Source organism: Mustelus asterias, chromosome 9 (genome assembly GCF_964213995.1).
Source record: "Mustelus asterias chromosome 9, sMusAst1.hap1.1, whole genome shotgun sequence".
Taxonomy (NCBI): domain Eukaryota; kingdom Metazoa; phylum Chordata; class Chondrichthyes; order Carcharhiniformes; family Triakidae; genus Mustelus; species Mustelus asterias.
Window position 1 is genome coordinate 48,985,009 of NC_135809.1, and position 25,100 is coordinate 49,010,108.

The following is a 25,100-nucleotide window of genomic DNA, read 5'->3' on the forward strand; positions in this document are numbered from 1 at the left end:
ATCACCAATTAAATCAAGTCAGTTATTTTCTCTCTGGGTGGAATCAGATTTTTCAAGCTTTGCAGAATTTTAATTGTACTGTAACTGTTAAAAAGCTTCAATTTCAGCTGAAAATCAAAAGTGATTTAACACTGCAACTTTATCAACATCTCAATCTCAGTTATCCATCCTCTATGGAAATGAGGCACAAATAAAATGTGAAAAAGAATGAAGTTGTTTTAAAGTTCAGGAACACAATGAAAATCTTACAAATGGGAGAATGAAGATTATAACAATATGGAAACTATTCTGGTTCCAAAAATGACATGTGACAATACTTTGCGCAAGTACAACAAATGATCAGGGATCCTAAACATCTGAGCCAGTAGTTTCAGAAATCGGGAACAAATAAATAAACTATCCATAAAACCACGATGGGGAGATTACAGACTGCTCAGGAGAATGGTGACTGATGGTGGGAAATAATGAGGCTCAATTATAGCAGCTGAATGAAAGACAACAACAACAATAATAAATCTTGAAAACCAGGAAAGGTAGATCTCGGTGAATTTTAAACATTTATTTAGATATTTTTCAGTTAAAAGTTTCATTCCATAATTGCAAATCTGTATTGAGAGTTTGCTCTTTGATTCTGATGCAAGATCATCAAAAGGACTATAATGTAAAGATACTGATGTCAACATTCATTATTATTATTTCAGTTCCAAATATTCCCCAAATTGCAGTTTAACAAGCATTAAGCACAGCCCTTTATGAATACATTAAATGCAAATTCCTAATCACAGCCTTCATCTCCATAAAAACTGAACATTAGGCTATTCTCCATTAACCCTTACACTGCTAAATATGCACTACGTATGATTAGAAAAAATGCTGTTACTTAGCACTTTAAGGGTTAAAAATCTTTGTCCCCTGATTGTGTTTAGAGTTTTCACAAGAGGACTGGAATTCCTATTTGAAAAACTTGACCTAATTTCCAATAGACATGGAATAAGCCAGGCGTATAAATATTTAATAAAGTAACAGACACAAGTAAGGGGATTTCAACTGAAAATAGTCATGATAGACAGTATTGCTGCATACAGTATAAAACACTCACTGTGCATCTTTGCATTGAATCACAAGACAGTATTGCTGAACAGTAAGACACAAATGAGTTGTCTGTAAGCTGTGCATTTATGTGACAAATTACTTCAGAAGGGTGCAAAATTCTACTCAGCTTCAGCAACAACGAAGTACTGAAGGAAGTGAATAGAAGAGCTGTATTTAAAAAAGTTATAGTGCTATGCGAAGCTTTAATAAGACTTGCTTCTTCTTAGGTACAGAAATTGCATGGTTTTGAAAAAATAGTGTTGCTATTCTGGCTTTTACAAGCATAATTAAAGTTCATGTCGACTTTGCTCCTACTCAATCACACAATTTATTTTGTTGTTGGAATGAACACATTCATATGTAGTTCCTTATACGTCCCAACACAAATTTTGCATAGGGAATATCTTTACCCACAATGCTTTGTCAAATTAATTATTAAATGAGGTATTGCACAGATTATGAAAAAGAGCAAAGGCAACAAAAATATACAGCAAAATCTGCAGAACATTTACAGGACAATTTTACAAGATTCAGAAAGACAGGAAGTTTTACAGTCTTGCACAGAAAATCTAATCTTCCCATTCATCATCATCATCAAAGTCTTCTTCCTCATCTTCATCCTCATCTTCATCTGCAAACAATGTTGGACTTGGTTTATAGACATCAAATAATGTTGGATGACAATTCTTAAGCACTAATACTTCAGGATACTTAATTTTATCACCTTTGACTCAACTACCTTGCATTCATTTAGCACCTATGGCAGAGGCAACATGTCCCAAAGCACTAACACTGCCATAAGGAAGAGGAATCACTAAACCAAAGGAGGAATAATGGGAACAGGTGATGGTTTGGAGGGGGAATTGGAAACATGAGACCTTTATTGAGGGACTTCCAATGTTTGAGACCTAAATAGCTGCACTGCCAAAGGTGAGAAGTGTGCCAACTAGAAGTAGTTGGAGTCTGAGAAAAGGAGAGATGGTGTTTGGAAGGGTGTTTTTGTGAGCATGAGCACACATGTGAAGAGAGATAGAGTGGAGGGAGGATTCACAGGGAGAGCTGAGATGCGAGTGAGAGAGAAGGAAGAGGGAAAGCAACAGCTATAATTCGAGGATGACTTGGAGGCATCTTTGGCTTGGTAGATAGTAAGAAGGAGAATGCCACATTGGGAGCTGAATGGATGGTCTCCATATTGTGAGAATGGATGTTTTTAGAGAATTTTTAAAAATAGAAACCCTACAGTACAGAAAGAGGCCATTCGGCCCATCGAGTCTGCACCGACCACAATCCCACCCAGGCCCTACCCCCATATCCCTACATATTTTACCCGCTAATCCCTCTAATCTACTCATCCCAGGACACTAAGGGGCAATTTTAGCATAGCCAATCAACCTAACCCGCACATCTTTGGACTGTGGGAGGAAACCGGAGCACCCGGAGGAAACCCACGCAGACACGAGGAGAATGTGCAAACTCCACACAGACAGTGACCCAAGCCAGGAATCGAACCCAGGTCCCTGGAGCTGTGAAGCAGCAGTGCTAACCACTGTGCTAAGCTGGGGAAAGATTAATGGATACCATTTGTCTGGAAGAGTTAAGGGGTGAAATGAGTGAAGTGCTAAATGTTTGCATTTGTAATGAAGTTAGGGTCAGGTGGCTTTACAAATAAATAACATTTATAAATTTGCATTCGGAGATAGAGACTTCGATTTTTCAGCTGTTAAATTTCAAAGGGGAATAAAAGGCTGCTACAGCCTGCAAAGGGAAGGTTATTACATTTTATTTGATCCCAAATGTGGGGGCAATAGGAAATACATTAAAGGTTTTTATATTTTAGAAAAGATAAGTTTAAAGAAGTGCTGAGAACAGTGGAATCAAAGACGAAAGGGGGAAAGGTTATGCAAGGATGTTGAGTTGAGGTTGACTGTATGGGGAAGACCTCCTGAAACCAGCTCTGGGCTAGAAGTAAAGTTTAAATTAGCTACCCAGTCAAGCAGAAAAGTCTTGTTCTGAAGTTTCTTGGATTTCCGTAGAGTGAAGAAGGGTTGAGAAGTTGTCTGGTTTACCTTTATTAAAGCAGCCGCAGTTTTTTCTTGGGTAATATTACTGGATTTTTATAATTAAGCACCTATAAGGGAGTTTTGACTGGAAGATGCTTACTTGTGGGTCTGACCAAGTAGGGAGTGTTTTGGGGGAAATGTTTGTAAGACTATTTTAACTGTGTAACTGTAATCTTGTGTGCTTAAGTTTTCTTCTTGTTAATAAATCTTTAAATTTTCATTTTAAAATCCCAAAAGTATTATTGGACTTCTTATGCTGAGATTCGTACATTTTCTTCTTGTTTTCAGAATACAAAAAAAAAGTTATGGCCCATAAACCAAGATTTGAGATTCTTGCTCCCAGTGTGGACGGGAACGGGGACTGCAAGGAGGACGAGCAAACTGCCCACGGCACCGTGGTACAGGGAGCCGTTCAGGTGGAGGAAGAAAAAATAAATTTAGTGGTAATTGGGGATAGTGTAGTTCGGGGCATTGACACTGTTCTGTGTGACCAGGATCGAGAATATCAACGGTTGCGTTGCCTGCCTTGTGCTCGGGTCCAGGATTTCTCATCTGGGCTGCAGAGGAACTTGGTGTGGGAGGGTAAGAATCCAGTTGCAGTGGTCCACGTAGGTGCCAACGACATAGGCAGAACAGGAACAAAGATTCTGCAGGGGGAGTATGAAAAGCTAGGAGCCAAATTAAAAAGCAGAACCAACAAGGTGGTAATCTCTGGATTACTACCTGAGCCACAAGCGAATTGGTGCAGGGTCAATAAGATTAAGGAGGTAAATGCGTGGCTCAAAGATTGGTGTGGGAGGAATGGGTTTGAATTCATGGGACATTGGCACCAGTATTGGGGAAGATGGGACCTGTTCAGATCGGATGGTCTTCATCTGAATCATGCTGGGACCAGAGTCCTGACGAATCGTATAAGCAGGGCTGCAAATAGGGCTTTAAACTAAATAGTGGGGGGGGGGGGGGGGGGGGAGAGAGAGAGAGAGAGAGAGAGAGAGAGAGGGTTCAGGGGTATGGGGAATTACAAAATCAAAGGTAAAGGAGAGGGCACGAGTGCAGGTTAATGATGAGGACATTCATCTAGTTAAAGGAGTCGAGGGCTCAGGCAGAGTAAAAAAGGTGACAAACACAAGAAGGGAGGTGGTCAACGCAGTGCAAGGAGATGGTCTGGGGAAGGATAACCGGTTTGCAACAGGTAGGGACAGTGCGTGCAATCAAAAGAATGCACCAACAAATCGGGTCCATCTCAAGGCTAGCATAAAGACACTTTGTTTCGAATGCTACGTGCATTCAGGTAAAATGAATGAGTTGATGGCACAAATCAATACAAATGGGTATGATCTAGTGGCCATTACAGAAACGTGGTTGCAGGGTGACCAGGACTGGGAACTGAATATCCAGGGCTATCAGACATTTCGGAAGGATAGACAGGAAGAAAAAGGAGGTGGGGTAGCTCTGTTAATTAAAGATAACATCAGGGTGGTAGTGAGAGACGATATAGGCTCTAAGGAGCAGAATGTGGAATCAATGTGGGTGGAGATAAGGAATAGTAAGGGGAAAAAGTCACTGGTGGGCGTGGCCTATAGGCCCCCAAATAATAACTTTGAGGTGGGTCGGGCTATAAACAAGCAAATAATGGATGCGTGCAAAAACGGAACAGCAATAATCATGGGGGATTTTAACCTGCATATTGATTGGTTGACTCAAGTTGGACGCGGTGGACTTGAGGAAGAGTTCTTAGAATGCTGTCGGGATAGTTTCCTCGAACAGTATGTTACAGAACCTACGAGGGAGCGAGTTATCCTGGATCTGGTCCTGTGTAATGAGACAGGTAAAATTAATGATCTTCTTGAGGGATCCTCTTGGAATGAGTGATCACAATATGGTTGAATTTCTAATACAAATGGAGGGTGAGAAAGTAGGGTCCCAAACCAGTGTCCTCTGCTTGAACAGAGGGGAGTACAATAGGATGAGGGCAGAATTGGCTAATGTAGACTGGGAGCGCAGACTAGTTGGTAGGACAGCTGAGCACCAGTGGTGGATTTTTAAGGAGATTTTTCTCAGCACTCAGCAAAAATACATTCCTGTGATAAAGAAGGAATGTAAGAAAAGGGATAACCAGCCGTGGATAACTAAGGAAATAAAGGAGAATATTAAATTAAAAACCGATGCGTACAGAGTAGCCAAAACTAGTGGGGAATTAGAAGATTGGGAAAGCTTTAAAAAACAACAAAGAACTACTAAGAAAGCGATAAAGAAAGGAAAGATAGATTATGAAACTAAACTAGCACAAAATATAAAAACTGATAGTAAAAGTTTCTACAAATATATAAAAAGGAAAAGAGTAGCTAAAGTAAATGTTGGACTCTTAGAAGACGAGAAGGGGGATTTAATAATGGGAAACGAGGAAATGGCCGAGGCCTTAAACAAGTTTTTTGTGTCGGTCTTCACGGTAGAGGACACAAATAGCTTACCGAAAATTGACGGTCGTGGGACTGTAGGGAGTGAGGTCCTTAAAACGATTACTATTACTAAAGAGGTAGTGCTTGGTAGGCTAACGGGACTAAAAGGTAGACAAGTCCCCGGGCCCGGATGGAATGCATCCCAGGGTACTGAAAGAAATGGCAGAAGTAATAGCAGATGCGTTGGTTGTAATTTATCAAAATTCGCTGGACTCCGGGGAGGTGCCGGCTGATTGGAAGACAGCTAATGTGACACCACTGTTTAAAAAAGGAGGTAGACAAAAGGCGGGTAACTACAGGCCGGTTAGCTTAACGTCCGTAGTTGGGAAATTGCTGGAATCCATCATTAAAGAAGAAATAGCAGGACACCTGGAAAAAAATGGTTCGATCAAGCAGACGCAGCATGGATTCATGAAGGGAAAGTCATGTTTGACGAATTTACTGGATTTTTATGAAGATGTAACAAGTGCAGTTGACAGAGGGGAACCGGTGGATGTGGTGTTTTTAGATTTCCAGAAGCCGTTCGATAAGGTGCCTCACAAAAGGTTGCTGCAGAAGATTAAGGTACACGGAGTTGGGGGTAAAGTGTTAGCCTGGATTGAGGATTGGTTATCTAACAGGAAGCAGAGAGTTGGAATAAATGGGTGCTTTTCTGGTTGGCAGTTGGTGACTAGTGGCGTGCCACAGGGATCGGTGCTAGGGCCTCAACTTTTTACCATATACATAGACGATCTGGAGGAGGGGACCAAGTGTAGGGTAACAAAGTTTGCGGATGACACAAAGATGAGTGGGAAAGCGAATTGCTTGGAGGATGCGGAAAGTCTGCAGAGAGATTTGGATAGGCTAAGGCAGATGGAGTATAACGTTGACAAGTGTGAGGTTATCCACTTTGGAAGGAATAATAGTAAAATGGACTATTATTTAAATGGTGAAAAATTACAACATGCTACTGTGCAGAGGGACCTGGGGGTCCTTGTGCATGAATCGCAAAAACTCAGTTTGCAGGTGCAGCAGGTGATCAAGAAGGCAAATGGAATGTTGGCCTTTATCGCGAAGGGGATGGAGTATAAAAGCAGGGAGGTCTTGCTGCAATTGTACAAGGTACTGGTGAGGCCGCAACTGGAGTACTGTGTGCAATTTTGGTCCCCTTATTTGCAGAAGGATGTATTGGCCTTGGAGGGAGTGCAGAGAAGGTTCACCAGGTTGATACCAGAGATGAGGGGGTTAGCTTATGAGGAGAGATTGAGTAGATTGGGCCTGTACTTGTTGGAGTTTAGAAGGCTGAGGGGAGATCTTATACAGACATACAAGATAATGAAGGGGCTAGACAGGGTAGAGGCAGAGAGATTCTTTCCACTTAGAAAGGAAACAAGAACTAGAGGACACAGCCTCAAAATAAGGGGGAGTCAGTTTAGAACAGAGTTGAGGAGGAACTTCTTCTCTCAGAGGGTAGTGAATCTCTGGAATTCTCTGCCCATTGAAGCAGTGGAGGCTACCTCGTTAAATATGTTTAAGTCACAGGTAGATAGATTTCTGATCAATAAGGGAATTAAGGGTTATAGGGAGCGGGCGGGTAAGTGGAACTAAACCACTATCAGATCAGCCATGATCTTATTGAATGGCAGGGCAGGCTCGAGGCGCTAGAAGGCCTACTCCTGCTTCTATTTCTTATGTTCTTATTTTTCCTTCTGGGATTTGGTTAGCTCAGCAATTAATATTGTTATGACCACAGTAGATGTTATGACAAGAAAATGCAGACTTGTTAGAGGTGAGTGGAGGTACATTGGAGGAATCTAAGCAGGCTATTGGTAGCAGAGAAAAGACAGACAGATATCTTATTTGCCCTCGAGGCTGATTCGAGAGTCAAGAGATTTTGGCGAAGACCAGTTTGTCCATTGGAGCTTGATGTGATTAAGGTGAATTTGGCAATGGATAGCTAAGGTTTTATGCATCACATATGCTCAAGATTGTGCCCCTTGCATTAAGGGAATAAAATAGTTGAATCAGAACATTCTTTTTGGAGTGAAGAGCAAGAATGGTTGAGTCGTTGAATAAATTAACTGCAGGGATATTGGAGAAATGGAGGACCTCAGCACATGGCAGTAGGAAATTATGAGTGCAATAAAAGGAAATATGGTGTTGAAGGAAGTGATGCATGGGGAAATGGAAAGAGAAGGGAGTTTTTGTGTTTCTTCTACATGAATGTCAAGGAAGTAGAATTATTAAAGCAATTGAAAGGCCAATGGTTAGAAATTCAGACTACTGAATTGAGGTGGGTGAGGGAATGGTCTGAAAATGGTTAGAACAGTTTATATGAATGGAGGGCCTTAGTGGGCACAAATTCAGTAGAGAGGGGCAAGGAAAGTTCTTCAGGTGGACACTGATATTGCCAAGGATACAGGTGTGCCTGTCTGTAAAGCCCAAGGGACAAGGAGGAAAGATATCAGGGCAGGGCAGTAAACAATTAGAATTTTAAAAGGAGAGTGGCGATTAAAAGGGGAAAATGCCTGTGTAGAGTAAGATAACAAGGTATGAAATGGTGACAAGGGTCATTGCCTTTATAGTGCTTTGGGTAGAATAGGTGGTGGTATCTTGAGGCTGAGAGAGACTTATGTAGGGAACAAAGTGTCATCACTTACACATCCATGAAATTTAGTGCCTGATAAGAGATCATGAAGGCAAAATGAAAATGCTTAGTGATTTTTTTCATTGAATCTAAGATGGCATTTTAGTCCAAGATGCATGTGCTCTAAAGAATAAAAAGGCAAGTTCCATCACTGAAAAACAATTTTTCTGGATAGCAGTGTAGCTAGATTGTAGATGTGAGGGCTTTTTGTTCAAAGATCATAGACTGGACGTATAAAATACTTGTACAGTTTTATTTACATTGTTTATAGATGCTTATTCAGCCTAACATTTCTGGTAACATTATAATGTGTTAGTACGTTATCACAGCCTGTTGCAGTAAAATATTGTTCTTGGATACTTCGTTAAATGTCAGTCATACACCCAAGAAACCTCTTTCCTCCTGCTAGTTTGTACCAATAACAACAAGTACTACCAGGATTAGTCTTGCACATTAGATTTATTTGAAAAAACAAATTCAAATGTCAGGCGTAATTTCTGGGATTCAGATTGACAGTGACTATTTAAAAACCTCACCTGAAGAGTGAATGGCTTTACTCCTTTTCTGCATGACCTCCATCAGTGCTCCCACAATTCCTGCTGTAGGAGTAGGTGTTGATGGAGAAGAAGAATCCTGGTCATTTACCTGTAAAGGAGTTGACATATCATTACTTGAACTGCAGAATATGCAACACATTGACAACTTGGTTAACGCAATGGTTGCAGGTTTTACTTACTAACTGGCATGACCTATAATACAAGCCCCAACAGTAACAAGCAAAAGTGGCTTCATTGAATTCAATGAATCTTTGAACTAAATATTATAGAATGGACTGAATGGCCTCCTTCTGTGCCATAATCATTAATATTCTCAAGTCAGCAAGGGACAGCAGAAACTGTATTAGAAATTTGAGTTAATCACATTTGGTTTCATTTTATAGTATCAAAATTCATTCAAGTCGGATTTCAGTAGATAAACATTAGATGGCAAGATTCAATTCAACATAGCACTTATGCCAGTCACTAATACTTGAAAAGAGAAACAGACTTGAACATCAGTGAACAAAGCATATTTTGCAGAATAATTCAAGTTCTGCTTTATCCCTGTATTTCAGTTAATTTTCTACTGTACTTGTTAAGATATCAAATCTTCAAGAAATAGTCACAATTTGAACTAAATTATCATAAAGAAAAGATAACTTACAGTCTTAAGTTGTATACCCTGCCGTATTTGGTCTAACAGTGCATCCCTTCCTGAGGAAGACACTGGTCGACTGCTTTGTTCAACTCTCTTCAATTGAGTACCTTCTCGGATTTGATCCAGAAGAGCTGACTTGTTACTATTAGGTGAAGGAAGAGCATCATTTTCAGCGACCATTGCAGGGAGTGGAGGGGGGCCAGAGGGTGGGGGGCCAGAGGGTGGGGGGCCAGGGGGTGGTGGTGGAGGCGGTGGTGGAGGCGGTGGTCCAGCAGATGCTGGACCTCCAGAAACAGGATGTGGTGGAGGTGGTGGCGGTGGTGGACCTGATGGGACTGGTGGAGGTGGGGGTGGAGGGTATAACCTGCTAGGTGGTGGTGGTGGTGGAGCTCCAACTCCTGGCCTAGAAGGTGGTGGGGGTGGGGGAGCTGCTGAAGGAGCTGCTGAGGGGGCTCTTGATGGGGGTGGAGGAGGTGGTGCGCCTCGCCCACGAACAGGTGGAGGAGGAGGGGGTCCTGAACTATGAGGAGGAGGGGGTGGTGGTGGTCCTCCTCTGGAAGGTGGGGGTGGAGGCGGAGCTGAAACAAAGCAAAGCAACAGTATGAATTTAAGAATCATATGGGAACTCATCAAATAAATTTACTAAGAAAGAAACGTAGCGTGAAGCCTTCGACCTTTATATAAAACAATACTAACCCAGTTAATTACATTTAAATTGGAGATTCAATTACCACTTTTAACTTCAGTTTTCATTTAATACAATACAAACTAAGCTTGTTATAATAATTCAAATAATTGAGTTACAGTTGATTTAACCAAGAGCCATGTATCACCATCTCCAACATAACAGGTGTAATTGTATGGCTAACAGGGAGACTTCTTCAAAGCATGATGGAAAAAATAGCCAAGCTCACAAATATAAAAAGCTGAGTTTGTGGTTCAGTCAACAGCAAGTAGAAAATGAGAAATGAAACCAGACCGCTGGCCGATCAGATCCCTGGGACATTTGACCTTTGTGGTTGCAAAGGCTACTATTAATAAGGAACAGATGTGTCCTGTTTTCACGACCCTTGGACAAATGATCTCAACTTTGGGAGGGTCTTGGGCAGACAAGCAGAAACAGTATAAAGGTGCAAGACTCAAGGTAATGGCAGCAACAACCCATTGCGAAGGAAGACAATGGGCCTGATTTTACCATTTTCATTCGAAGTGCTGAATCTGGGCGTAATTCAGATCCAACTTGGAAATCTGCTTTCAGGTGCCCCCATACGCACTCAGCCTGAAAAAAAAAATTGCGGGTCCCATTTGCACTGTGGGCAGGGTTTAGCACGGCCAAAACGATTGGAACTCTGAACTGCGCATGCGCAGTTGGAAAGAAATTTGAAAAAGCGCGCCCGTGTCAGATCACGGAGAAAGCGGCCCGGGAACAAAAAGCGGGAGTGATGGTCCCCACAGACATCACTGTCCCCCTTATCCACCCACCCCCCCGCTACCCAGACCAATCGCAACCCCCCAACCGATCGCCCGCCGAGTGGCAGCGGATCCCCCTGGCCCTTCCTACCAGAGATCCATCTACCCCACCCCTACCAGTGAGCGATCAGGCCTCCCCCCCCTCAGAACGATCTGGCCTCACTCACCCCCCTACCAGAGGAACATCTGACCCGCCTCCTCCTCCCTCACCAGACAACGATCAGCCCTCAACCCCCCACCTCCCCCCCACCAACAACCTGTCCTGGTCCCCCCATGCCGACACTATAGTTAAGAAAGCCCATCAACACCTCTACTTTCTCAGAAGACTAAGGAAATTTGGCATGTCAGCTACGACTCTTACCAACGTTTACAGATGCACCATAGAAAGCATTCTTTCTGGTTGTATCACAGCTTGGTATGGCTCCTGCTCTGTCCAAAACCACAAGAAACTACAAAGGGTCGTAAAGGAAGCCTAGTCCATCATTCAAACCAGCGTCCCACCCACTGACTCTGTCTACACTTCCTGCTGCCTCAGAAAAGCAGCCAGCATAATAAAGGACCCCACACATCCTAGACATACTCTCTTCCACCTTCTTTCATTGGGGAAAAGATACAAAAGTCTGAAGACATGTACCAACTAACTCGAACAGCTTCTTCCCTGCTGCCATCAGACTTTTGAATGGACCTCCTTGCATTAAGTTGATCTTTCTCTACACCCTAGCTATGACTGTAACACTTCATTCTCTCCTTTCCTTTTCTATGTACGGTATCTTTGGTCTGTCTCGTGTGCAAGAAACAATATTCACTGTATACTCAATACATGTGACAATGATAAATCAAATCAAATGATAAGCAAGCTTATATCTGTGGAAATGCATTATATTCTCATGAGTGTTAAAGCAGGACAGATAGGCTTTAAACTAATTTTAATAATACATATACATTACACCTAAATAGCTTTTAATATTATATAGACTTTTAAAATCAAGTTAAAAATCTAATCAAGTCCAATGGCAGGATTTTGATTCTAATTTGATTGAATTAAAAAAAGTCTCTCTGGACAATGACATTGTGAATCCAAAACATGACCAGAGAATTTGATAAGAGAACTCCATTTCTTTTTTTAGGAAAATCTTTGGATTATTATATATCTTTTTATACCACAGCAATTTGTCGAGTCCCGTTTGTCATGACCTCTCCTTATAACCATCCTGCTCTGTGTAAATGCTCAGAATATTGACAATTGTCTCGTTTACACTTTTTTCAGGGTACTTATTTCAAACATTTTAGTGGGAGGGATGACCAAGAATTACTGCTCTACCAGTAATTTTCTTCCCCAATTATTTAGGCATCCTGCATAAACTGAAGGAGTCTTTCAAGCAGTACCAATGTAGGAGAAGGAAGAAGACATCAGCTGTGACATTGTATTCTTGCTGTCAAAACAGATCGACAAACATTTCCTGGCATTGGCCAAATTTAAACAGCAATGCCCAGTAAACATGCAAGAGACACTTCATATCAGATGCTGTTAGTGGAGCAAACCTGACAAGCGAAACAATAGCTGTGGAATATACAAATGACCTTTAACCAGACCTTAAGTTTACTGGCTAAATGATAAAATAGAGAATTTATTCTATTAGCCTTGTAATATTTGGTATCACCAAGATCTTTATGTCCAAACTTATTTTGTAGAAAGAAAGAAATAACTGTATTTTACAGTGAAACATACAATTAAGAGGTGGAAAAAGAGGTTGCAGTAATTCCTGACCTAAATGAAGTTAGTTGCCTTGGAGTGGAATCCTGACCAAGCTCACCAAATACTCCAGGCTCATATCAAATAAAATAAGGTTGATCCAACCTAAACCATATAGGCTGAGTTTAAACAGTTTCAACAAGATTATCTTCCAGGTAAGAATCTTTAAGTTACACAGAGGAAGTCAATTTCAATGCCACATTCATGCAGCCCACAGAAAAGATACAAAAGGTGCATAAATCGACTGATCTAGATGTTCATGTTCATGGTGTAATGGTGACCACATATACTTGAATAAAATTGGGCATTACTATGGATCTGACTTGATACGCTTGAATATTAATCTCACAGGAGAGCAGACCTACTCGCACACTATTCTGCAAACTTGTGCCACTTGCGATAATAAATCCGCACAGTGGAAGCTTTTCTAGAATGGAGTTAGGTCTTAACAACCATCAAGACCTAGACGCTGATGAAAAATTTCAGCTCTGGATGCAGAATCTGATTTCTGCAGGCCCTACTTGTGAGGCAGCAAAAATTGGCTCTTTACTTCGTCAAAAATTAGCGAAGCTATAGTTGGAGAGATGACAGGGAAAGGAAGCTAATGTGTACAAATCCCACTGAGCCACAGAGAGCGGATGATTATTTGGGAATGCAAACAGATCAAACCCCAGTTTTGTTTTCGATTATTCTATAAGATCAGCTGAAGATGAATCTTCCACATGGACAATACTCCCATCATGAGTTGTTCACTACTGTCTAATGACAAACTAAGCTAGATATAATTCATATCTGGCAGTATTTTCCTGCAACATTGGAAATCAGGACTTTACAGGACACCAAAAAAAAATTCACCTAACCCCACCACAGTAGCCACTGTAAAATTGGCACCAATTTCAGCAATCTGGTTCTTGGACGAACACTCATTGCAACAGTATGTTTCTCCATTCTGTCTTCTTATGGTAAAGGTGTTGCTATGAAATCAGCCAAATTACAGCATTTTAAAAGGATAGAATTCATTTGTGAGACCAAATTGCAACAGCACCCTATGAATATAGCCTTTGAACACACTGTAGTATAGAATTTCCAAAAGATTTTCTGCAAAGGGGATTTTAGTTTCTAGAAAAGTGATCGAGTACCAATTACATTGGATAAACAGGTATTTTGAAAACTAGAGATGGGAAGAATCAAATAATCAAGCAAGAAGCTACAAAGAACCTATAAAAATTACAAAACCCACAATACTGAACTGGCAATGTTGATCGCTAAATCAACTTTTTTTGTGTTGAAATACATGTTGTACACCAGTGTAACCAAAGCACCAATAAAACAAATAAAATCTATTTTCTTGCTTGTGGGAAACTAATGAAATATAAATTGGTCCTTAATGAAAATCAGCTAGAGTAACCAGGTCAAGCTAAGTATTGTGCAATTGGGAAAATAAATCCCAAGATTTAACATTAGTATTTTTAAAGCCAAGAAGCAGGAATCTTCAAAATGAAATCCAGCTGTTAGTGGATTCATTTCACACACACTATGTATGTTTCGATCAATGCATTTTTTAAAAACAGGAAACTTCAAGCAAGCACACTTTTAGACAAAAAAAACCTACCAAACCACTGTGGCGAACCTATAGAAGCAAAACAAAAGGGAAAAATGTATTTTATGCTAAGAGCCACTATTAGTATTCAAAAGGGGGACTCTAATGAGACTAAACATTAAAGTAGCTCAGATGGTATGGATCCCAGAATACCTAAGGAAATTAGAAGAGATATCTGAAACATAGGGCACAATTTTCCAGCCACATGCCCCAAGACCAGAAATTCCTGCCCGAGGTCAACACATCTTTAAATGGTCCACCAACTTTTCTGTCTCCCCGCTACGATTCCCAGAGTGGGCGGGATGGGAAAATTCCACCCCTAACCTTAATTTTCAACATTGGCATAATTCCTCTTTCTAAGCAAAACTCACAAGTGGGGAATCATACATTTTAAAAACACATATGCTAGAAAATTAGAGGCCAAGGTGTTTTACCACACTTGTGGATATTTCACAAGTCTTGGCAAGATTTAGTTAGCATGTAGCCCAGTGATCTGTGCTGGGATTGCTCTTGCTTTCAGTTTTATGTAATGGGTGTGGAAATAAGCACAAAGTTGGTTCATGACGCAAAATTAAGGGCATGGTAACTTGCGAGAAGGCAGACAGAAGAAATAGGCAGAGGGAGAACAGATGGAACTCAAAGTAGATTATTGTGAACAAGTCTATTTTTAGAAAAACAGCAAACCAAAGTAGATGCCAACAGTGCAGAAGAGAGATCTACAGCTGCAGATAATTTTAGGTATACCAGTATAAACGGTGAGATTTACGTAATAGGCCACCAAATACAAAAATAAGTTAAATTTTACATGACATTTGTTAGGCTTAACCCAGGTCATTATGTTAACTCTACACTAAAAAAAATCCCACCTTGAAGAGTGCACGAGTCAGAAATTGAAAAATATTGTTCCCCACCCCCCAATTCTCCCACGAGTTAGCGCAAGCCAGTGGGAGAGAGACTGCAGCCCGAGTGAGATTCAGCCAGAGTGAGGGTATCAGGAATTTGAAGCAGAGTGGGAATTTGGTGCTGAGGGGAAAGAGGTGCTCATCTTTAGGAGTGGAGAGGCGGACCTACGAGGAAAGCCGAGGGCAAGTGAAAGGTAGAAAGAAATCGAACCATCACAGCCAGCAGATAAGTGATTGGCTGGTGACTGTTAAGTAGTTTTTCCTCTTTCATTTGTCTTGGCATTGTAGTTGCTGTAAGTTAGCTTAAGGGTTAAGTCAGCAGGAGGATCCCAGACCCGTGTCATGCTCCTCTTGTGCGATGTGGGAATTCAGGGACCTTTCCGATGTCCCTGGCTCCTTCACGTGCAGGAACTGTGTACAATTACAGCTCCCGTTAAACCGCTTGATGGCAATGCAGCTGCAGAGGGATTCACTTTGGACCATCCACGATGCTGAGGAGGTCGTGGATAGCACATTCAGTGAGTTGGTCGCACCACAGATAAAAATTACTGAGGGAGATAAGGAATGGGTGACCACCAGACAGAGGAAGAGTAGGAAGGCAGGGCAGAGGTCCCCTGCGGTGGTGCTACAGTGATAGGGACTCAATTGTAAGGGGAATAGACAGGCATTTCTGCCATTGCAAACAAGACTCCACAATGGTATGTTGCCTCCCTGGTGCAAGGGTCAAGGAAATCTCGGAGCAGCTGCAGAACATTCTGGAGAGGGAGGATGAACAGCCAGCTGTTGTGGTGCATAAAGGCACCAACGATGTAGGTAAAAAAAACAGGATGAGGTCCTACAGGCTGAATTTAGGTAGTTAAGAGTTAAACTAAAAAGTAGGACTTCAAAAGGTAGTAATCTCAGGATTGCTACCAGTGCCACGTGCTAGTCAGATAGGAATGTCAGGATAGCTAAGATGAATATGTGGCTTGAGAGATGATGCAAAAGGGAGGGATTCAAATTCCTGGACCATTGAAACAGGTTCTGCGAGAGGTGGGACCAGTACAAATCGGATGGTCTGCACCTGGGCAGGACTGAAACTAATGTCCTAGGGAAAGTGTTTGCTAATGTTTAAACTAATGTGGCAGGGGATGGAAACCAATGCAGGAAGCGAGAGGGAAGTAAGGTAGGGACAGAAACAAAAGGCAGCAAGGGGAAAAGTGGAAGGCAGAGAAACCAAAGACAAAAATCAAAAAGGGCCACAGTACAGAGTCCGTAGAGAACTCAGTGACTGGGTCCAGTAAGGCTAAGAGAAATAAAACATGGAGTGTGCACAAAACATGACAGGACAGATGGACTGAGAAAGCAGGGCAGAGAGCAAGGGAAGCCTAGATTAAACTGCATTTATTTTAATGCAAGGGACCTGACGGGCAAGGCAGGTGAACTCAGGGTATGGATGGGTACATGGGACTGGGATATTATAGCTATTACTGAAACATGGCTACGGGAAGGGCAGGGCTGGCAGCTCAATGTTCCAGGGTACATAGGAAAGATAGAACAAGAGTTGAGAGGAGGGGGAGTTGCATTTTTGATTAGGGAGAACATCACGGCAATACCGAGGGAGGGATATATCCAAGGGTTCACCCACCGAGTCTATATGGGTAGAACTGAGAAATAAGAAGGGAGATATCACTTTGATAGGATTGTACTACAGGCTCCCAAATAGTCAGCGGGAAATTGAGCAGTAAATATGTAAGGAGATTACATATAACGCCAAGAAAAATAGGGTGGTAATAGGAGGGGACTTTAACTTTCCCAACATTGACTGGGACAGCCATAGTATTAGGGGCTTGGATGGAGAGAAATTTGTTGAGTGTATTCAGGAGGAAGTTTTCATTCAGTACGTGGATGGCCTGACTAGAGAGGGGGCAAAACATAAAGAAATTATTAAACTATAGTCAACACTAAAATCTTACTACTGTATTTTCCCTAATTTTGTAAATCTGCACTTATAATGGAAATTGTCCTTGTGCAAGGGTCATGCTATAATTGTACATTCCCTCCTGTCATGATCCTATAGCACCATCGCAGTCAAGAATGTATTACAGCATGAAAAATTATATTGGCAGTTTCCATTATAAAGGTAAACACGGAATTTTATAATATAAATAGAAGTATGGAGATTGAATTTACGACTTAAAAATGGAGATCATTTAATCCAATTATCCTCAAGGACTATATTTTATCTAAATTCATGTTTGACACCATTTAGTTATAAATAAAATTTATATAGATAGGTTAAAAAGTTGAAAAGGGAAAATTAAATGCCTAGAAGATATTAAAGGAAAAGCATTTCTTTTATAATCACATTGGAAGTGAAGATTAAGTTTAGATGAAAGTGTAAATTTATTTGCCGAGGTTAAAGATAAGGCAACAAAATAATCATTTTCATTTTTATTAAGAAAGGATCAAAACAAGAACAAAAATGTGAAGCAATCAGAGGCTCCCGCAGGAAAGGAAGTGGTACGATAATTAAAATGTAAAGAATTCTGAGCTCTGGTTGCAAGCATCCTAGTAAGAAAGGATATTAACAGAAGCATAGACCACAGAATTTCAATCCTCCTTAGTTATGCAGAGTAGTCTGCAGAGTAGTCAATGCAACATTGTTAAAAACAGAGTTAAATGTCAGTCGGGGGCAGTCTTGTGAACATTTCAAAATGCAAATCATGGACAAGAAATCTGTTAACGGCAAATTTTATTTAACATTTTAGCCTTTTTATTAATGACCGGTTGTGCATATGATTTTGTATAAGCCATTTGATAAGGTATTTCAAGAGGCTGTTATAAAAACTCTGGTGTACAATCGATCACTTAATGTTATACATGAATAGTAAAGATAATTCAGATTTTTCAAATTCAGCAGGGTTACAGAATAAATTCTGAAGAGAATGGGACAAGAAGAAAAAGAAAAGACAAATGAGAGGAAGAGAAAGGAGAAATTTGCGTAAGTGCTGGGGAAGAGATGGCAGATATGGATAAAAATTAATCCAATCCATGCCTTCCTGCTCGAAGAAAGGATCTCGGTCGCATTATGTTTGCAGCGATACTACAGGTACAATACCTTCAGAATTCTGAGGCACTCGCTTTCTTTTTATACCAAATGGATGTGGCATGGAGAAATGTGGCTGTTGAGTTAGAAAGTTAATTGACAGAGAAGCGGAAAAAACATTTGAGTGGGTGGTTGTGTCTCAAATTGCAGATTAGAAACGTGGCACCCCAGTAATCAGTTCTAGTTGCATTGTTATACTTAATTTGGAGTTCTCGTGCTTTCTTGGACAGTCTCCCACCATAGCTTTGAGCTCATGTGAAACTACTATTCATGCATCACCCCTGTGCTTGCCGACCCAAATTAATTCCCAGTTTGGCAACATCTTAATTTTGAAATGCTCAACTTTGTTTTCAAATCTCTCCATGGCCTTTCCCCTCTTTACGTCTAACTTCTTCCACCCCATACTATTGTGCTCTTCAAATTCTGACTCTTGCATTAAAATTGATTCTAATCACTCCATCATTAAGTATGCTTTTACCTTCCTGCCTCTCCCAGTGCTCCTTTTAAGATGCGCTTTAAAATGTTTCCCTCTGACCAAGATTTTGGCCATCTTGTGTGGCTCAGTGGCAAATGTTGTTAACAACACTCATGTCCTGCATTTTTACAAAGTGTTGTGCATAAGACATCATTTTGAAATTTGATTGATCCACAGGTGGAGAGAGTAAGAATGGCTGTAAGAAAAGACGGAAGGTTTAATTATATGGACAGACAGGTAATAAGTAAATTACTGTTGAGGTGGTGATAAAATTTGAATGGGAAATAGGAATTGGAGTTTAAATTTCAAAGGAAAGATGAAGTGCAGATGGGCAAAAATTCAAAGGTTCTCTCTTGAAAGTTAATGCCGATAAAACCATAGAGAATATTAGCATTTTGAGTTTTTAGGTGAATTGAAGCAGTGTGCAGGAACTTAGAGGTAATGATAAATTTACACAAGACAACTGATTGGCCAGAGTTAGTGTGTGAATTTTTGAACCCTTTATTATAGAAAGTGTAAAAGTGACAACATGTAAAGGATAGTTTCACCGGGAATGGAGTCCAGTTATTAGATGTGACTAGAAGTAATACTTTTTGCCACTCCATAAGAAATAATCTTAAGGGAAATAAATATTTTGAATGGTTGCGATTGGGTGAGCAAAGACAGTTTCCTCAGTTTAGGAAGTGGATGACAATAGATCAGAATTTCAAAATTGTCAAAGACCAAGAAGAGAAATTGGACGAAAACAAATCAATTGAGGCAGACTATTGATTTTTTAGATGGAAAATTAGATGAGTATTTGTAGCAGAGACCGATGTGGAGCTTTGGCAGAGATCGGGGAGGGGGGTGGGGGGGGGGGGGAAAGAGAGAGAAATATTTTTGGCCAATGAGATTCGCTTTGGATTGTGCTAGCAAGCAGGGAGTGGAAATTGTGGTTCACGCAACCTTCCTTCACAGAAACTTGTATAATTCTAATTTGGAATGTGGATATTGAGGCAGAGAATATAATAATTTAAAAGGGAATCAAACATAAAAATACTTCTAAAATGGCATTGAAGAATTAGACTAAGCAAATCCAAGGCATATTTATGGGCTGAATGAAATCACCATGCAGGAGTCAGCCAGTTCATATATAATTCATAACGCTTGATTCTCAGAAACTGAATGTAGAATAGAAATATATAACCTAAAGGCATAATTTAAAGCTTGTTGAAAAAATAGCTTCAAGTTAGAAATACCAAATTTGAGAGAATTGAGTGGTGCAATGGAGTAATTATTTGTGTTCCTTTTCCAGGAGCTGGGATCTAGTTAGTTTGAAAGCATCCTCTCTTTGCTGCCTGTAGGTGTCCTAAGTGAATTGAACCTAGATTGCTTGAATCCAGTTTCTAGAGGGTGCGGCCCACAAAACTGGCCTTTGCAGTTTCATTCAGTGGTCACACAGAGGTTGGTGCAGGAAATTACAGAATGCTACACATGTTTTGTATATATATTTTCTGGTTCGCAGTTCCATTGTTTAATAATTTATTAAAAGGTCTTAAGTGATGGGTTATCACCTCAGGGTCATGAATGAAGCCCAGTCCATCACTCAAACCAGCCTCCCATCCATTGACTCTGTCTACACTTCCCGCTGCCTCAGCAAAGCAGCCAGCATAATTAAGGAACCCACGCACCCCGGGCATTCTCTCTTCCACCTTCTTCCGTCAGGAAAAAGATGCAAAAATCTGAGATCACATACCAACTGACTCAAGAACAGCTTCTTCCCTGCTGCCATCAGACTTTTAAATGGACCTATCTCGCATTAAGTTGATCCTTCTCTACCCCCTAACTATTACTGTAACACTACATTCTGCACTCTCTCCTTTCCTTCTCTATGTATGGTATGCTTTGTATAGCGCACAAGAAACAATACTTTTCACTGTATACCAATACATGTGACAATAATATATCAAATCAAGGGCAAGAGAATAATCTTGGAGGCTCAAGACACTTAAGTAGCAGCTAAAGCAATTACTAGCAAGGTTACTCAGTTTGTTACATAGGACACATTACCGGTAGATCACAAAGTTAGCCAAAACAATTTCCAAAGTGTTGGGACTTGCGACTCACCTATGAGGGCCAAAATACAGAGTCAAAAGATCTAGAACATGAAGGACAGACCCTATGATTGAAATCAGTGTGTTACAATGTGGTCAGTAAAGAATCAAGCAGGAGGCTAGAACGACACTTGAAGCTGAGCATTATTTCCACAAGATATAACAATCCTATTATGGTAGAAAATGTGTGTGAAGATCGCACTATAAAAAGTGAAATTTCAGTCCAAAGATCAACAATAAACCATTGATGATGAGTTTTAAACTTCTGCAAACATTAAAGTTGGTCAACAAGTCATGGTCCTGAAAATACAGATGAACATAGGAGCCAACTTACCCTGTCTCCGCAACTCATTTTTCACAGCTTCAACTCCTCCCTTTTTTTCTATGAAATCATATATAATTTTTGATGTTTCTTTGTCCTTCAGCTGTGACTCAGAAATACCGCACATGTCGAACAGATGCTTCAGTTCAGGATCCAGATTATTCAGCTGTAAATAAAATAAACATGGATATTTAAGCAACTGAAGTTGACTCAACAAAAATATAAAAGAGTTCTGCTGAAGTTCACACGCAAGTCCTATTATCATGCTATTATTTCTGATGAATTTGCATTCACCAAATACACAATGTTAGGTTGGGATACTTTACCCACCGGAGGACCTATCTGCTAAGTGCTGATGTCAATTTAATGCATTGCGCAGTGATAATGCAGTTGATCAGAAGTGTGTTTTTACTTGTATGATGTGTTCAAATGCAGCTCTTAGAGACATGAAAAGTCTTGCTCAACAAGGAGCTTCAATTTAATTAGACAGCATGATTTCATTCCAATTCATAGAATCAGAGTCGCTACACTGCAGAAGGAGTCCATTCAGCCCATCAAACCTGCACCGACAACAATCCCACCCAGGCCCCATCTCCGTAACCCCAGGTATTAATCCTGCTAATCCCCCTGACACTAAGGGGCAATTTAGCATTACCAATCCACCTAACCTGCACATCTTTGGACCGTGGGGGGAAACCAGAGAACCCAGAGTAAACCCACATAGACATGGGGAGAATGTGCAAACTCCACACAATCACCCAAAGCCGAAACTGAACCCAGTTCCCTGGCGCTGAGGCAGCAGTGCTAACCACACAGCCACCATGCCACCCCTCAATTAATGATCAGAGCTGGCAATCTGTAGCATGAAAAGGCCCTCAAGAACAGCATATATGGAAAGTGAAGGGTTATAATGATGCAATATGGGGAGATCAAATTCTGGTTTAAAACTAAACAAAGTACTATTACACTGCAATTACACTAACCAATGATAACTCAATATTCATGAGAAAATTAATATTTCTGATGGATGGTAATTTGCAAGTCTTATTCAACATTCCAGTTATCTCAGTTTGCTGTTTTTAAAACTGTAGGGGAGTTTTATCCAGTTATAATTTTACATTTGAACACAAGAGGTGTCTGCTGAATACTTGCCATTAAAAAAATGTATATACTTAAGCAACTTGTTTCAAAATATTAATAGGAGCCAAAGGTACATATGGCTTTAATGTAAGTATCAATTCTTTCATTTTCTGTAACATAAAATTATTCTAGGTTGCAGTTTAAGATAGTTAATTCAACTCAAAAACTTGAGCGTTTGAAAGAATCCCTGCTTGAACTCTTATAGCAAGTTTGCAACCAATATCAAACATCAGCAATTTCTTCACATCACAGATTCATGGTGACTCTACAATCTTAATAGGCAGCAGGTCAAAGAAGAATTATTTATCAATCTGCTTTCCCATGAACACAGAATCATGGAGCCATAGGGATAAAGCCCAGGAATGGCATACCTATGAGCACACTTATAAACAGGACACAAAACAAATGTGCCCATTTCAAGTAAAACAGTTTATATACAAGATCATGACAATAACCCTTCATATTTAGATGTGTGAATGTTTGCAAATATTTGAAAGAAAAAAATCCTCAGATGATTTCAGAATAGATCATTTTACTTACATCAAAACCTGTATTTGGGTCCCAGCCAACATGTCCTATATGTCTGCAATTAGAAAGGATACAAATCATATGCAAAGTTATAATACAGAATACATGATGTCTTTTAAAATCATAGTATCCCTACAGTGCAGGAGGCCATTTGGCCCATTGAGTCTGCACCGACCACAATCCCACTCAGGCCCTATTCCCGTAACCTCACATATTTACCTTGCTAATCCCCCTGACACTGGGGTCAATTTAGCATGGCCAATCAACCTAACCTGCACATCTTTGGAGTGTGGGAGGAAACTGGAGCACCCAGGAGGAAACCCACGCAGACATGGGGAGAACGTGCAGACTCCGCACAGACAGTTATCCAAGCCAGGAATCGAACCCGGGTCCCGACTGTGAGGCAGCAGTGCTAACCACTGTGCCACCCCTTAGATGCCTTTTTAAAGCATCATTCACCAGGAAAATACTAAACTGAATTCAAGTGAACATCTTAAGAATAATTTCCTCAATCTAATTTGCTCCTCCTCTCTCTATTCTTTTTCTCTGCTCAAGGATATTGAATCAGGTGAGTGCAATTTCATAGGTAGTGGTTCTCAGATGCCTTTCACCAAAGGCTGTTGTTCAAATGTTGATCCCATATTCGGTTTTGGTGGTGAAATGGACTGCCAGCAATCACAACTGAGAACAACGTTGCCTTCACAAAGCATGCTCACATGCATCCTAGCAGCAAGGACAGGCTGGGTAGAAAATCACATGGGAACCTTGGCTATTCTGAGCTTTTTGTTATGGATGCTGTAATTTAGTGGCACGTTGGTGGTCCTCAACTATTACGCGGGCAAACATCGGTCAGAATTGGATGTACCACATTTGGAATAATGTGTTTTCTACACACCATTTGAACTGCCTTCCTTTTTTAAGAAGGAATATCAAATGATATACAAGTTTAGAACACAGATGACTTGTAATAATTATACAATAATAGTGAAGCATGTGGAAGGATACACAAGTGGTACAGATGGCAAGAACCATATGTATATATACACGAGAGAATGCTGCACTGGCAGAGCATAGAACAGAGCTCAATAAATTTTTATTTGAAATGATTGTGTTTTGCATCCACTTACATTTGCTTTAATACTTGGAGTAAAAACCTGTTACTCACTTTGGTTTTTGAAATGAAAATCCATCACTGAAATGTAGTTGTAACTTGCAAGTTTTACGCATGCTGACTCAGATTTTCATAGAATCCCTGCAGTGCAGGAGGGCATTCGCCCATCGTGCTTGCATCGACTCTCCAACAGAGCAACTTATCCAGGCCTTATCCCCATAACCTCATGTATTTAACCCACTAATCCCCCTAATCTACACAGCTTTGGACACTAAGAGGCAATTTAGCATGGCCAATCAACCTAACCTGCACAGCTTTGGACTGTGGGAGGAAACAGGAGGACCCAGAGGAAACCCATTCAGATATGGGGCGAACCTGCAAACTCCACACAGTCACCCAAGACTGGAATTGAACATGGGTCCCTGGCACCAAGAGTCAGCAGTGCTAACCACTGTGCCACCATGCTATCCCAGAACTGCAACTCCACCCAATGTTCTTTATTACCAATGACATGCTCTCGTATTTAATTTTCAAAAGTGATGTTGAAAGCATTTGCAAACAGAAATCTGAGTTGTAATGGAGAAGCTTACAAAACAAACAGCTAAGAGAACAAATTAACCAAGTAACTTAACTGGGTTTGCAGTTTCACAGATCTGAAATCTTGAGCCAGTAAACAATTGTAATGTACTCTGTTCAGCCATTTTATGTAGAATCATTAAAAAGTGGAACATACATGCAGAAAATGATTTTTTTAGGAAAGTAATTTTTAATTACTGAACGATCAAGAATACTTACTGGAAGTTACTTGGCGTGCCAATATCTGCCTTAGTCAATTTCTTCTTTTTACCCTTGACTTTCTTCTTATCTTTGGCATATACAAAATTGTTAACCTGTGCATTGTATCGAACATTGGTAATTTCTGGATTCCTAATGTCAACTGTAGCCATAGGAAGAGATGGTCCTAAAAAGGAAAAAAAACAAGATCCATCATTGCATTTGTAAATTAGTGCTTTCCACCTTCATACCTTTCTTCAGATAACAGTTCATGGGAGAGAAAAGGGGTGGAGAGGGAGTGGTGGAGAGATGGGGGTACAAGCCAGAACACAGATTTTTCCTTCCTTCCATCCATCCATTACTGCAACATAGGTGAACCCACTAATTATTAACCATCTCTCTTCCCATGA

The 25,100-nt window shown here is 40.5% G+C and overlaps 1 protein-coding gene across 2 annotated transcripts in view; it reads right to left on the bottom strand.

The window, feature by feature from the left end:
- Positions 1 to 533: 533 nt before the first annotated feature.
- LOC144498679 (actin nucleation-promoting factor WASL-like) overlaps positions 534 to 25,100 on the bottom strand; it is an 83,663-nt gene continuing 59,096 nt past the window's right edge. Inside the window, exons 6-12 of one of the 2 annotated variants that reach the window (XM_078220154.1) lie at positions 24,712 to 24,877; positions 22,818 to 22,860; positions 21,150 to 21,303; positions 14,270 to 14,287; positions 9,441 to 10,012; positions 8,774 to 8,882; positions 534 to 1,723 (exon numbers count right to left, since the gene is read on the bottom strand). In XM_078220154.1, coding sequence (XP_078076280.1) covers positions 1,662 to 1,723; positions 8,774 to 8,882; positions 9,441 to 10,012; positions 14,270 to 14,287; positions 21,150 to 21,303; positions 22,818 to 22,860; positions 24,712 to 24,877 — 1,124 coding nt within the window. In that variant the 3' untranslated portion in view covers positions 534 to 1,661. The remainder of the gene's footprint in view (positions 1,724 to 8,773; positions 8,883 to 9,440; positions 10,013 to 14,269; positions 14,288 to 21,149; positions 21,304 to 22,817; positions 22,861 to 24,711; positions 24,878 to 25,100) is intronic. The other variant, XM_078220155.1, reaches the window with a different exon arrangement.